The following is a 15,262-nucleotide window of genomic DNA, read 5'->3' on the forward strand; positions in this document are numbered from 1 at the left end:
TCCACCACAGTGGTACCTTTTCATCTACTTTCACTGGCGTGCTTTTGAACTGCTAGGTTGGCAGGAGCTGAGACAGAGCAATGGGAGCTTACCCTGTCGCGGGGATTCAAACCGCCGACCTCCCGATCGGCAAGCCCAAGAGGCTTGTTAGTTTAGACCACAGCGCCACCCGCGCCCCATACCTGCCTCCTGTGCCGCCACATGCCATAGCTGCTGTGGCAACTTCCTCTGCATCTCTGGTGGTGGGCAGGCAGGGAGGATGATGTAGAGACGGTGGCCTTTTCTGTTTTGCTTGAATGTCAGGGACTGGCATTCTGGCTCCTGCCTTGCGGGTGGTGTCACATCCCATAAATCACCACTCCCCACTCCTGGTCCCCTGCCTCTGCCACACACTTTTCAGAGCCCTGCAACAAAGGTGGAAAAATCTCCCCCGCCAGCCTTGTCTCCTGCTCAAGACCCTCTTGGCACAGTCAAGGGCTGTTTTCTTGACTTCATCTAACCCTTTCATCTGGAAATCCTGGTTTTCATCTCCATCTCACTCTGGTACCCAGTGAAATGTCCTCGCTCAGAATCTCCATCAGGGTCCATCCACTGACAGTTAGTCCCTGAAATGGTTGCTTAGCAATGGGATGGAAGATTCTTCAGACGAGAGTGAGGAGCAGCCTGCTTCTTTAAAGGAGCAAAATCTTTATTATTGTTGTTGTTGCATCTTAGTTTTGTTTTCGTTAGAAACGAGCAAAATTAGGCATTCAAGTAGAAAAAGAAGACAGAATATATCAGATCTCATATTTTAAGACTTATGCCTCATCACTACCAGTGTACGATGATTTAAAAACCTTGAAAACAGAGTCAGAAAATGGCTTATCCAGTCAGCTTTGTCTCCAAGCAATTCTCTGTGATGACACAAAGGACCCAGAGGATGAGACAGTGTGTATGTCACCCAAATGTTCTGACCTCCTGACATCATAATGAGGTGACCAAAGAGTGCTCGGTCTTCTTTCAGAATCCCATTGCTCTTTGCCACCACTTTCTTACGCATTTCGCTGAAGGTTTCAACCTCATCAGGGAAATTCTTCATTGGTGGGTTGGTTTTGAGTTACTCTGGTTCCGAAGTCAGCATTACTTTGCTCTCTTATTTCATACGCTTTTTCCAGAGGAGCTGCTTTTACTGTGGAGAAAATAAGGGGATCGCGCACCTGAGCACAAGCATTATCCTGGTGTTGAAAACAATTTACTGATGCTGACAGGGCATCCTTGTCTGTTCCAACCCATAGTTTGTGTAATGTTATATTAAGATCTGCTCTGCTCACCCTGCACCAATTCTCTTATCTCAGACAGGAGGGACCCTCTTTGCTTTGCTGTGATGTATGTGAACAGGGCCACAGAGGTTCTATTTGAAGGCCGGACTTTGTTTTAGTCCTTAATACTAGGATGGCAGTACAAAACATCTCTGCGGGTTTGCAAACCGTTTCAGTGCTGAATGCTGGTAATGATTTCTTTCCCTCGGTGCTATGCCAAACAAGCGTACTTCAAAAGACACAGTAAAAAAAAGAAACCTAGGCATAGGGTAGAAAGAAAGAACTGAACTGGTGCAAGAAAAGGAGAAGAAGTATATTCACAATGTCAGTCCTTGCAAAACGCAGTCACAGAAGGGGAATCCTCTATTCTGCTGAAGCATAATGAAGAACCGGCTGTTCTGTATTGTTTCATTTCTTCTATGGACATGCTGCACATTCCAACATGGTAAGATATTAAGTTGAAAGACAAACATTTCATGCAGTGAAAGAGCAGGCGAGCTCTCTTTTTAAAAAGAAATTATTTATTTCAGGAGACCTCTAGAACTAAGGCTAGGAACTAAATTCAGGTCTGCGTTTTTGTCCGTTAAAGCTGTGGCATTCTGTGAATAATTCCATTAATAGTTCCAAGAATAATATGATGGTGGTGCTAAGCTGCTTTGCATGAATTTCTGTTTGCAGGGCCAATTGATAGGCAAGGACAGGGTATACAATGTGTTGCCCTCCCTATGTTGTGGGACTCCCAAACCTATCAACCCCAACCAGGTTGGTCAACATACAGAAATCACAGGATTCCAACAACATCTGGAGGGCATCCATCCTAGTCTTAAATTTTTCAAAAAATGGATTTTAACGTATTTTAAATTGCTGCAACCTGTCCTGGGATCCGGTCATAAAGGCAGGTAAGAAATATACTTATGATTCTGATTACCCTGGGTTAGAAATTTAGGTGCAGTGATTATGTTACATTTATTGAACAGATTTTTTTATTATTATTACTACTGAATGATTCTGCTCTTATTTGCGAAATCTTGTGTTTATATCATCAAAATGCTTTGATATATAGGGCATTTTGTATGCCACCGCTGATAGTAATATTAATAATAATTTTATTATTATTTATTTGCCGCCCATCTGACTGGGTTGCCCCAGCCACTATGGGCAGCTCCCAGCAAAAATTTAAAAACACAATAAAATATCAAAGCTTCCCGATACAGGGTTGCCTTCAGATGTCTTCTAAAAGTCAGATAGTTGTTTATTTCTTTGACATCTGATGGGAGTGTGTTCCACAGGGCGGGTGCCAATACTGAGAAGGCCCTCTGCTTGGCTCCCTGTAACATCACTTCTAGCAGTGAGGGAACCGCCAGAAGGCCCTCGGAGCTGGACCTCAGTGTCTGAGCTCAACGATGGGGGTGGAGACGCTCCTTTAGAAAAGTTTAACTTTTAGTGGTGTTGTATTGGCTATACATCAATGTGTTGCTATTGCTGTAATTCTGATTTTTGTTGTTGTGATGGTTGGTGTTGTGATGTATTGTTCCCATTGCTATTAAAAACAAGAGAGGGCATTATTTGAAAACACTGGAATCCAATGGGATGACAATGATGTCATCTGGATGCTCCTTAAAAAGTGAGTGAGCCAAGGATGCTAATGCCTTGAGTGGAAGTGACCTTTGATTTGTATTCAGGAACTTACAGCTCTGATCAATTATCATTCTACTTTGAAAAGGATTTTTCTTTAGTGACTATGATGATGCTAAATGCAATTTCAGTGTGCACACCTGACATTGATTTTGGAGTAATCATAGAGAATAAAAGAGCTCAATATCTGGAACGTGACCGGTTACAGTACAAGTGCTTCCCTGGGTATGACTTGGAAGGGTCTGGCTGGATAACATGTAAGGAAGATGGATGGACCCCTCGTCCAAAGTGTTTTGGTGAGTGGACTATTTCTGTCAACTTTTAAGTAACATGGATAGGGCACACTGTGAAACTGGATAACTCCAGCATTTGTGGATCATATGCACTTATCTCAAAATAAAATTATATTGTTGGAATTGGATTGGATATAGCACAACCCGCCCAACCCATAACAATGTACTTTTATCGGGTAGCCACAATTACAGGAAATATCTTTAACTGGCTAGCTAAACCAGGTGAGGGCAGCCAATGGGTCTCAAACTCGCAGTGAGCTACATGTGAAGACAGGCTCTGGTGGATTAAGCATACAAGACCAATAGTGGGTCCAATGGTCAAGAAGGTGGTTTCTGCATGTGCTGTAGATGGGGCTTGTCAACCTGGGAAGGTAGCTTCTCTAGGAGAAGGAAATCTCTGATCCTAAACCTCCTCTGCCTTTTGGGATATCTTCAAGAGAAGAAAAGGCTACACAAATCCAGAGTGGAGTTCCTTATAGGGTTGGAAGTCTCCTTCCAGGAACTCTTGCAGCCAAGCTGGTGCCACACATATTGCTCTGCTTTCCTTTGGACCACATCAGTGAAGCCAAGAGGCCGGTCCTGTCATCTGGGTAGCCCAGGACCTCCGTACACACCGCCCAGGCTTGCACCCCAGGGAGCTCATTTCGGTGCTGCTAATGTAGCAGTTTGACTTAGCTTCCATCTGAACATATGTAGGCACTCTACATCAGGGCTGGGGAACCTGTAGCCCTCCAGATGCTGTTGGACAACGCCTAAATCCCCTGACATTTGGCCCTGCCAGCTGACTGATGTTCAGCAACATCTGGAAGGCCACAGGTTAGCCACACCTGCTCTAGGTGATCAGGACTCCTGGTTTTATAGAAGTACCAATTGCATGGAGTGCTAATGCTAATGTGCACAGGGATTGATTTGAAAAGGTTGCCCTCAACATCTAGGCCAGGCTTCCTCAACCTCGGCCCTCCAGATGTTTTTGGCCTACAACTCCCATGATCCCTAGCTAGCAGGACCAGTGGTCAGGGATGATGGGAACTGTAGTCTCTAAACATCTGGAGGGTCGAAGTTGAGGAAATCTGGCCTAGATGTTGAAGGCTAGGAACAATGGACCAATGAGGCTGAAGGGAGCTGGAATCCAGATACACTTGGAAGGATATACAGTGGTACCTCAGGTTACATACGCTTCAGGTTACAGACTCCGCTAACCCAGAAGTAGTACCTCGGGTTAAGAACCTTACCTCAGGATGAGAAGAGAAATCGCACAATGGCAGCAGTGGGAGGCCCCATTAGCTAAAGTGGTGCTTCAGGTTAAGAACAGTTTCAGGTTAAGAATGGATGAATTAAGTACTTAACCCGAGGTACCACTGTAATCTGAAAAGGGATATAATATAAAAAATATCATTTGAACCCAAATTAATATGTGGGTTAATTTTCATTCAGAATTGAGCAAAAACTGGATGTCATTTGTAGGCCATAGAGTTATAAGCTACTCCTAGGGATCCAATTAATCTAAAGTCAGACCTGGAAGGCTAAATAGGAGAAGCCAATTCCAAAGATGACCCCATCTCTGTCTTCCTTTTCTTTCAGCACCCTGCACTATCACAAAACAACAGCTGGAAGCCAGAAACCTGCTGTTGTATGGTGGGCAAAAACATTCAGAATTGATTAAAAATGCACATACAATGGAATTCATATGCATGAAAGGATACATAATGATCTCTCCTTCTGTGAGAACGTGCATTGATGGGACCATGGATCTGCCATCCTGTAACCCTGTCGGTAACTGCATTGATAATGCTATTTCACATCAGTTGGGTGGTTTATCTGAAGGGTGTGTGTTTCTGCTGTGTTTGAGCTGGTCTGCTGACACCATCAAATTTTGGCTCTGCATTTTGCCCAGGCAAAATGGGTCTTTGCTTTATGCAGAAAACCCATGAGAACATCACCTTCCGGTTTAAAAGCATCTCCCAGTACCTTCTCCCATTTGCTTGGACAGCCTCTAAATCCCTTAATCTCCTACCAATGAGTTGAATTCACCACCATCATAATGATCATTGGATCCAGCTGTTGTTGTTGTTGTGTAAAATGACCTTAATAAAATCCTATTGGATTGCCTACACAAACCACTGCTGGATGCCTATGGAAGTGAAAACAAATGTTTCTAAGTGAGGATAAATTCATCTGCCTAGTTTTGTTGTCACCAAAGCCAGGAAATACAAGCTACAGTGGTACCTCTGGTTAAGAACTTAATTCGTTCCAGAGGTCCATTCTTAATCTGAAACTGTTCTTAACCTGAGGTACCACTTTAGCTAATGGTGCCTCCCGCTGCCACCGTGCCACCGGAGCACGATTTCTGTTCTCATTCTGAAGCAAGTTCTTAACCTGAGGTACTATTTCTGGGTTAGTGGAGTCTGTAACCTGAAGTGTCTGTAACCTGAAGCATCTGTAACCCGAGGTACCACTGTAGTTTGTTGCAGTGTCTAGGTTTTTTATCGTTTTACCTCTGGGAAGGAGGAACAGGGTAAGAAGAGGATGGGAGTCTGGTGAGGTATTTGGAAAGGATTTGTGGGTCAGATTTATAATAAAATAATAATACTGTAATTTATTATTTATACCCCGCCCATCTGGTTGAGTTTCCCCAGCCACTCTGGGCAGCTTCCAATCAAGTGTTAAAAACAATAGAGCATTAAATATTGAAAACTTCCCTATGATTTAGCCTATGAGCTGCTAGCTCCCCACCCCTGCATAATAGTGGACATGACTATGAGTTTGATATGGAAACAAACAAGCTCATTCCTTCCAACATCCCAGTGAAAATAGGGAAGCTCAATTCAATAATAGTAAGAGTAAGAGTAGTAGTAAGAGTAGTAGTGGTAACAACAACAACAACAACAACAACAACAACAACAACAACAACAATAACCCAGCCACTCTGGGCAGCTTTCAACATACATAAAAGCATAATAAAATAATACAGGGCTGCCTTCAGATGTCTTCTAAAGGTTGTACTGTATAGTTACTTATCTTCTTGGCCCGGGGGGTCATGTAACTCCATACTGTCCAACATTTATCTGATGAAAATAGGGATGTCCTAAGGAAAAGCAGGACATTCCGGGATTAAAACAGAAACCAGGACAGCTTCTGTAAATCCAGGACTGTCCTTAGAAAACAGGGACACTAGGAGGGTTTACAAGCTACCTGAGACATATGTGCAGAGGTTTTATATTGAACTTCTCAGGTGGAAGCAACCAAAGGACTAATGCTACTCTGGTATCATTTAAATCAGACTTTTGCCTTGATCAAAATTCACCTCCCTTTCCCTCACAGAGCCCTGTGCTATCTTACTCAATGAAACAGGAAGCTAGTAAACAGAAGAATGTATGAGAATATTTTTTTATAATGCACTTACATTGATGATTCGATTGCAAACCAGAACATGCTATTTCAAAAACCTTTCCACATCTGTTTTTACACGCCACTGCAAACCAAAGTGTAATGTCCGCTTAGTTTGAACTGACTGGTAGGGATGGTGCCTCTTTCCATGAAGTAACTTTTGACAACGATCATATATGCCTTCAGATCGGAGACCACAGGTGTTAGAGATTTATGGGCAACAGAGGTGTGGCACATGCCTCCAGCACCACACAGAGATGTTAGATGCTAGAAAGGGCATTCATAAGATAACTTACCTATTCTACCGTTATAACATATGTTATTCCATTGGGTCATTCCAGTGTCTGACCAAGAGACTTCCATCACTGGTGACATCCCTGCTGATGCCGCCACTTCCAAGAATCTGCTGCTGCTAGCATCAGATCTCTCCACACCAGGTACCAGAATGATTCAATGTCCCCTGTTACCCATTAGGCTGGAATAGGGATGGAACGATCTGCCAGTCCCTCAGTTTCTCATTTTTCTCAGCCTTAAGTTCATGGGGCAAAACTCAGCTGAGAGGGGTGTCCTAAAACAGGGAAGAAGGGATTAAACAATCCTCCCATATTGCCGCTGCTCCAGCCAAATTTGCAGTCCCCTTCTTGTGCAATTGATTTTCATTTAAAAAAAACACTGGAAGATCATATCACTGATCTCCATTGCAATGCATTTTGAGCTGAGGCTAAGTGCTTGCAGGATGGCAGCCACTGTTGATTGCTGGGGTGGCTAGTTTGCATTCTAGAATGATCATTTAATTTTAAAAGCCATGTGGTGGTGGTGGTTATATGTTGCAACCACTGAGCGGTATTGAGGAAGACATTAACCGTACTTCCTAAAATTCCTTTTTCTGTTTCACCACAAGTGATGTGCACTGCCCCAGAAATAGGTAGCGGCAACTTCTTTCCTGTAAAGAGTCAGTACAAATTTGAGGAAGTGATCTCTGCTAAATGTAATCAGGGATATCAGCTGGAAAGCCGCAAGAGCTCTTTTAAATGTACAAAGTATGGCTGGTTACCATCTCCAAAGTGTGTACGTAAGTAATTTTCATGTTGTAGTATTTTCCCCCCCATGTAGTGTTAATCTCAATGACTGATAATGGAATCTGTTTTGTATTTTTGATGGTTTTTCATCTACTTTTCCCCAAGGTGTGTGTTATGTACTGAAGTTCTCACCCTGGGCCAGCAGGGGGATACTGTAGATAGTTCAGGTCCACATATGCAAATAAGGGATTGAAAGTGACGTTCAGTGATTGGATAGTTACAGAAAATGGTTACTGTTGCATTCTAGTGGAGCTCTGTATAAGCAGGCTGCCTGAACCCTTCAGTTCAGTTCTGTTCTGACCTGTGAATAAACAAGAGCTGTTTGAAGAATCACTGTGTCGTCTGATATGTTCACCCACAATTTAACAGTGTGTTTATATCATATGCCAGGGCTGGCATTCTGAATTTGCCACTTGTATGGTTTCAAGTACCAGCTCCTCTCTGAACCATAAACGCCACCTCCAGTTCTTAAATCCACTAGCACACTAAACAAGTTGTCTATACTGAATTGTTCAAAGAACCCTGAAGAGAGAGCAATGGTATCGGCCTGGCTCAAGGCCTTACATTCCCAATCCAACAAACTGTGGATACACACAGTGGAAGCCATTTGACTTCTGAGGTGCATTCGAAAACGGAAGCCATTCGAAAACCCAAACGTTCAGCAACGGAGACATTCAAAAACCGAGGTACCACAGTATCACTACACAATTATGTTGATCCAGTATCAGAGCCACATTCCAGTATCAGAGCCACATTACAGGGACCAATATCAGAGCCACATTACAGGTTCCATAAGAATAATAGGAAATATTCACAATTCACAGAGTTTAGGACTGGCGAGTCAATGGGGCTATTAGGCTAACATTGGAAAAACCTGCATTAACAAACAGAATCGAGTACTGTCAAGCAAAATAACTGAAGGTGTTTATCTGTTTTAACAGTCTCTGTTTATCTCTTTCAAAGCAAAGCAATGTGATTATCCCCATATAGAGAATGGAGCACTATCTTGGTCTAACACATACTACAGTGACGTCTATTTTCCAAAAAAGGAGGGACAGACAATTAGTTTCAGATGCAAGCACGGCTTTCTGCCAGAAAATAAAAAGTACTGGTATAGAATTAGATGCACCAGTTTGGGCTGGGATCCAGAACCGAAATGTTTCAGTAAGTGTATGTTTCTCTTATTCTCCTTGAGCTAAGAAGGCACCAGCAACATTAATGATGGCTGGTGAGGTGCTTTCAAAGAGTTAGTCTACCTAAGATGGAAATAGCATATAAGTCAAAAGCAGGGCTGACCCATTCTATTTTGTCACCTGAGTCAAAACAGAAAGGTTCCACTCCCGCTCTGCTGTCACTCTGTCAAAGCCTCACTTAGTGGGGTTGCATGGCTGTAGCTTCCAGGATGCGGCAAGATCTTATGAGAGATTGGAGAGATATTGCCGGAACCCAGAAGCTGGATGCAACTGAAGGCTGCCATAGCTCCCTGGGGTTGGCACCTTCCTTCTATGTTTTTCCCACCTGACATTTCAAACTTGCTTGTAAATATGAGCCCTTTCTTGGTATTTCGAACCCCTTGCACAACGAGGGAGATTTGGGATGCGCGTGCAAGTCCCCACCCACTCCTTATCACATGGGGGGTTTCGGATGCCTGAATAGGGCTAGAATTTGCAAGCATTCATTCCAAACCTGCTTTAGGACAATCCCTGTGTGTGCGCGCCATGATTCTGCAGGCATGCCTAAAAAGCGCTGAATATCATATTGGGTGTAGCAGAATGTAGCATTTGGAGAATCTTGGTTCTTTCATTTTTTAAAAAAGTAAGTTTCTTAGGAGCTTATACTAGGAAGCTGCCTTATACTAAGCAAGAGACTCTTGGTCGGTATTGCACAGTGTGATGCCATTCAATATTTGGCAGTGGATTTCCATGATTTCATACAGTTGCCTGTTCCATAGCTGCACCAGGATGTCCAAATGTATTTTGCATACTGTTCTCTAATAAAGGTTTTGTACACATTTCCTCTCCTTACATTCATGCACATGTATTCGTTTTGCCTTTAGGACTGTGCACCCCTCCTAAACACTTGCCACATGGTGAAGTAATTTACGACTCTAAGAATAACTTCATCGAGGGTGATAACGTCTCGTTTCGTTGTGATGCAGGATATCGACCTGAAAATCAAGCAACGGCCACGTGTACAAAAAATGACTGGTCGCCTACTCCAAGCTGTTCCTCCCTGTGTAAGCTTTACTTGATAACTGATCAGTACACCTCGGATTGTGGATACAGCCTATCTGATTCTGCCTTAAACAAGCCGCATTAACTCCATACCCTTACTTCCATGATAGTTCTGTACCAACAAATTCCTTTAATAAGGTTTTGGGGGGACATGGAATAGAACTGCATGCGTCTGGGCTGACTTAAGGCTCATCCACGCTCCTGTTTGTCCCATGATTTCTAAGCAGGGGTTGGAGACGATTTTCTTTTGTCCCACTGCTTTCCCTGGGAAAACCCATTCTTTACTGCTGAATCGGAACAAACACCGATCTGCAGAAAACTCGATGGATGTTTGTTCCGATTCAGCAGTAAACAGCAGGTCTTTCTGGGCAAAGCGGTGGGGCGAAATAAAAACCTATAGGACCTAGATATCAAACAGATATGTGGACGAGCCCTTAGCTTTCAGTGTGATCCTATAAATCCTTTATTTACAGTGGCACATTTCTGTATTTGCACTGCAGCCCAAACAGGAAATTAGATTAGGTTTCATAAATGGTTCCACAGCAATCTGCTCAGATTTATGAGACCAGAGGCTCAGTCCTGTGGTGTAGGCAAGATGGCTGCCCCTGACTTGGGTGGATATGAGCAAGTAGTATTCAGAAAGAGAGAAACTTCAGAAATGCTATTTGCTATTTGGCAGGATTCTGGCCCACCCCAGTGGCTAATCATTTGTGACCTCCAACCTGTATAGGCAATGGATTTGTTTCTTCTCTCTTCCCCATCCGGATGGGAATTGCCGGATGGTTTATTTATTACCTCAAAAAAGGATTAAAATTCCAATAATAGTTAAATAACAACAGGTGGCTGCTACTGCTGTGCTCCCTTAGTAGAAATATTATAGTTCGCTAAACCAGTTGCCTTTATGAATCTCAACTGAGGGACAGGGAGGGATATTCTCAGCTTGGACACTAGGCTAATGGCTTTGGGTTGACTTGCTACCACAAGAGATAATGAGCAATCAAAACCAAGACTCAGAAATACTGAAAATGATGCCCTGCCGATGTTGGATTCTATTTCTCATGAGCCCGGAGCAGATCAGGGATATTGGGAGGAGCCCCAGGAACACACAAAGAGCATCATTTTAGCTATCCTTGCTCTGCTGAAAGGGTGCCAATTTGTATAAAATATGGGTCGGGGGGGAGGAAAGTTTTGCCCCCCACAACATTTGAATAGCAATGCCTATCAATTTTTGGGAGGCACCCCCCTCAAATACTTTATTGGGGGGGGGCGTGAAGGGACCTTGGCCCCTAGGAGTTGGCTCCTGTGCTCTGCTAACTGTACAGTGAGTGTTCTCAATTTGTTCCCATCAGTAAGCCTCATTTCGCAACACATTTTAGTGCTGCACGCTAGGACAGTAGTACCTCAGGTTAAGAACTTAATTTGTCTGGAGGTCCGTTCTTAACCTGAAACTCTACTTAACCTGAGGTACCACTTTAGCTAATGGGGCCTCCCGCTGCCGCCGCCGCACAATTTCTGTTCTCACCCTGAAGCAAAGTTCTTAACCCAAGTTACTATTTCTGGGTTAGAGGAGTCTGTAACCTGAAGCGTCTGTAACCTGAAGCGTCTGTAACCTGAGGTACCATTGTATAAAGAATCTAACATATGTTGTATTTCCTCAACCCCCCCAATAACATTACAGCTGCATCCAGATTTGAGAGAAGACTTCAGTAGGTCAACCTCACCAGCGCCTGGAGATTAATGTATATGTGCTATTTATTTTTATATGATTTGAATTCTTTCTTAATTTTCTCGTTATGGATGTTGTTTGTTTGTATTCATGCTGTTAGCTGCCTTGTGTAGAAAGTCACAGTACAAATAAATTATTTTTTTAAATATAAAAAATAGCAAGATTTTATATCTGTAATAACTCCACCCTTTATTATACATATGTCACAATGTTGTGAACTGAAGCATTTATTTAACAGGGGCTAGGGCTATAGCACTCCTCCATCAGGGACCCTTGGAGGGTAACTCTATTTGATGTAGGTCATAGGGCCCTCCAAGTGGTGATTTACCCTTAGATGGACTCCCAGCAGATGGGTTGGAGAGATATAATTTGGCTTCACCCAATGCCTATGCCAAACGATTCACATCTGTAACCAATAAAGTTGTGGCCTATTTGAATCCATAAAACCATATGCTGTGTCATGTCTGGTTATTCACCCCTTAGGCAACTGTGGGGTCAAGGGGTCTTGGCTCGCAACTAATTTTACATAAAGTTTGGCAAATCAAGAAAAGGCTTGAGTATTCACAGAAAATTTAAATAGAGCACTGGAAGAAATTTATGGCACATAACTAGATAGTTGTATTTTTTATTTATAACGGCTAAGATAATAAAGACATATACTGGTAAAGTTGAAATGAATTGAAATCCAGTTTTTACAGCAAGTTCTAACAGAAATAATGAAAAGTAATATGAATATATGGGTTGCACACAAGCTCTAGAAGCAGAAAATGGCTCAAACTAAATTTCCCCATGTGGAACAAAATAAAGAGTTCTACCACAGCCAGTTAAAGGGCATCCTATGTAGTATCTTGTTTGTATCCTGGGGACTAGGGGCAGGTGCCTGACACCTGAAAGGCCAGCCTAGATGAAGGCAGTATTGTTTCAAGGGTGGTGGGTGGGTGGATAGGTATATATATAGAAAGGAGCATTACTGGATGCCAAGATCCAAGTCTCTTTGGTGAGAGAACCCGAGCAGAGATTTAAAATCACAAAGCATTCAGCAAAGCAAAGTGTGGAAATGTGGGCTGTTAGACCTTTAAAATATGCCCTTCTAAGTTCCTTTCAAAGTTTCTCTCTTCCCCTTGCACAGAAGAAGACCGCAGGTTTAGTAGGTTAAAAATGGTTTACTTACAAACCCACCAAAGGTCAGAATCATGTGCTATTCCATACAGCGTTCGGAAGAAGTTGCGCAGGAAGTAAAACTTTGCTTAGCAACTATGACTTGGCAACTATGGGGATCCTGCAAGCAGGGCCCGAGTGCAACAGCATCCTCCCCACTTGTGATTTCCAGGACCTGGTATTCAGAGGCATACCCAGCAGCATAGCCACAACCCCCTCAAGAGCCAAGCGGGGCCACATTGCGCTGCCTGCCCACCCAGCCAGGTGGCAATCCTGGTGGATGATGAATCCCCCAATGCCTGTGGAGAGGAGCACCTGGCCAGGTCACCACTTGCCCTCCTCCCTCTGTCTGCACCTGCTCACCGTTGGCTGAGTGAGGAGCAAGTGAGCGCTGGTCAGGTGGCCATTTAGTGAGGGGACTGAAGGGTGACTCGCCACAGCCTGGAGACTGAAGGGCAACTTGACCTCAGGAATGCGGCAGAGTGCAAGGAAGGTGGATAGAGCCCTCCATCCAGTCTGCACTGAGCCTCCACGGTTGCCAGTCTCTGCCAGCCTCTGCCAGCCTCTGTCAGCCTCTGCTAGGGGGATGCCTAGCTTGCTACATTTGATTAGTAAACTTGTCAAAGGACACAGTCTCCCAGTTTTATCAACGCACTGGTATCTAGAACGTTGCTTGGTAGACTTCCAGTTTGGCAGCTATAAACATCTTTGCTGTTGCTGCTTCTTTTTCTTTGGCGATCACTTGTAGTCAAGTAAGATTGTCTTACATGAACACGGTTTTAACAGTGAGTCCGTAAGTGACTATGGAGGCCAATTCTGAATCTACATGTCCTTACACAGTGGTGACATAGGTTTCTGGGCGGGAGTTGATGACATTGAGGATTTGCCAAGCATGCCTTCCACTTAGCACTTTTCTCTCTTTTGTCCTGAGTTCAAGCGCCTTCAAAGCTTGTGACACATTTGGTAAAGGCTGTTCTCCAATTGGAGCGTTCGTAGGCCAGTGTTTCCCAGTTGTCGGCGTTTATACTACATTTTTAAAGATTTGCCTTGAGAGATTCTTTAAACCTCTTTTGTTGACCCACCAGCATTACACTTTCCATTTTAAAGTTTGAAATAGAGTAGTTTCTTTGGAAGACGATCATCAGGCATCCGCACAACATGACCAGTCCACACAGTTGCTAAAGAAAGCTTTTTATCCAGAGATCTAGGATCATTTGACGCAAAACAATGAAGTTGGAGAAGGTCCTATTATTTACACGTCATGTTACTGCATCCTCTCTCTTTTCTCACGGGGTGCTGGTGGCGAGGATCATGTAGACCACCTTGTGCACATTGGTGGGAAAGTATGATCTACCGTATTTTTCGCCCCATAGGACGCTCCGCCCCATAGGACACACCTAGGTTTTTTGGGGGGAAATAAAGGAAAAAAAATTCCCTTTATTCCCCCCCCCCAAAGCAGGTCGGGGAAACAGAACCAGGTCGAGGAACAGCGGGATGGCGGCGCTGCGCCTCCCTGCTGTCCCCCGAGCTTGTGGGGCTGGCCATGTCTGCCCCGCGCGAGGGGCACTCTGCATCAGGGCGCCCCCCCTGCGGGGCGGCAGGCTGCTATCCGCGGCATGGGGAGCCTTGCCGGGAACTCCTGCAAGGCTCCCCACGCTGCGGATGTCTGCCTGGCGCGGGGGGCGCTCTGCTTCAGGGCGCCCCGCCCGCCGGGCGGCAGGCTGCTACTCGCAGCCTAGACATCCCTGCCGGACCTCCCGTAGGGCTGCCTAGGCTGCGGATGTCTTCCTGAAGCCTGGAGAGCGAGAGGGGTCGGTGCGCACCGACCCCTCTCACTCTCCAAGCTTCAGCAAAAGCCTGCATTCGCCCCATAGGACGCACCCAGATTTCCCCTTCATTTTTGGAGGGGAAAAAGTGCGTCCTATAGGGCGAAAAATACGGTAAATAGAATAGTAAATAAATGAATGTTCAATAGTTGAGGTAAAGGTGAGCATTTTGACACTAGCTCATCTCAAAATAAGACATTCCCCCCAACAAAAGCTGCAGCCAGCTAAGGAAAGCACATCCCAATGCATTGATTGGATTTTTCCTTGCCAGAGGGGAAAGTGTGTGTGTGTGTGTGTGTGTGTACCTTTAGATTGAAGGAGGGACTGTAGTTCATGCTCTGCCCCCCTAAGGCCCCAAATTCAATCCCTGGCAGTTTCAATTAAACAGATGAGGTAACGGATGATCTCCCTGCCCGAGAACTGAAGCCAGTCAGAGAATACTGAGCCAGATGAGCAAGCAAAAAATCTGATCTGGTACAACAAGACAGCTTCTCATGTTCCCGGTTTAGCTTTGCTTCTTTTGCTGCCCAGATTGCAACACGAAACCTACAGAGCCTCTCAACAGCAAATGCTTATTTTAACTATTTCTTCCACCTCCCATTATTTACCCCAGTCACCAAAGAAGG

General features: G+C 44.3%; 1 protein-coding gene across 7 annotated transcripts; it reads left to right on the top strand.

The window, feature by feature from the left end:
* Positions 1-858: 858 nt before the first annotated feature.
* LOC308587335 (complement factor H-like) lies at positions 859-11,807 on the top strand. Of its 7 annotated transcripts, XM_081194883.1 has the most exons (9): positions 863-1,080; positions 1,644-1,743; positions 3,065-3,229; positions 4,808-4,999; positions 6,955-7,050; positions 7,515-7,685; positions 8,656-8,856; positions 9,749-9,928; positions 11,605-11,807. In XM_081194883.1, exons 2-9 carry the CDS (start codon positions 1,680-1,682, stop codon positions 11,634-11,636), a joined length of 1,101 nt encoding a protein of 366 aa, XP_081051009.1. In that variant the 5' UTR covers positions 863-1,080; positions 1,644-1,679; the 3' UTR covers positions 11,637-11,807. The 7 variants fall into 7 exon arrangements, with proteins under 7 accessions (XP_081051012.1, XP_081051011.1, XP_081051010.1 ...); XM_081194886.1 differs by having other exon boundaries at positions 859-1,743; positions 7,515-7,681; positions 8,683-8,856; positions 9,851-9,928; XM_081194885.1 differs by having other exon boundaries at positions 861-1,743; positions 9,851-9,928.
* The last annotated feature ends 3,455 nt before the right edge of the window (positions 11,808-15,262 follow it).

This window comes from Podarcis bocagei, assembly GCF_964188305.1.
Source record: "Podarcis bocagei genome assembly, chromosome: 5".
Classification (NCBI taxonomy): Eukaryota; Metazoa; Chordata; class Lepidosauria; order Squamata; family Lacertidae; genus Podarcis; species Podarcis bocagei.

Bases quoted from the DNA above. Each gene is read 5' to 3' on its own strand.
- LOC308587335 (XM_081194882.1), top strand. From the start codon at position 1,680: ATGAAGAACCGGCTGTTCTGTATTGTTTCATTTCTTCTATGGACATGC. The intron at 7,051-7,514 runs GTACCAGAATGA...TTTCACCACAAG, and splicing joins ATCAGATCTCTCCACACCAG to TGATGTGCACTGCCCCAGAA. The intron at 9,929-11,604 runs GTAAGCTTTACT...ATAACATTACAG, and splicing joins TCCAAGCTGTTCCTCCCTGT to CTGCATCCAGATTTGAGAGA.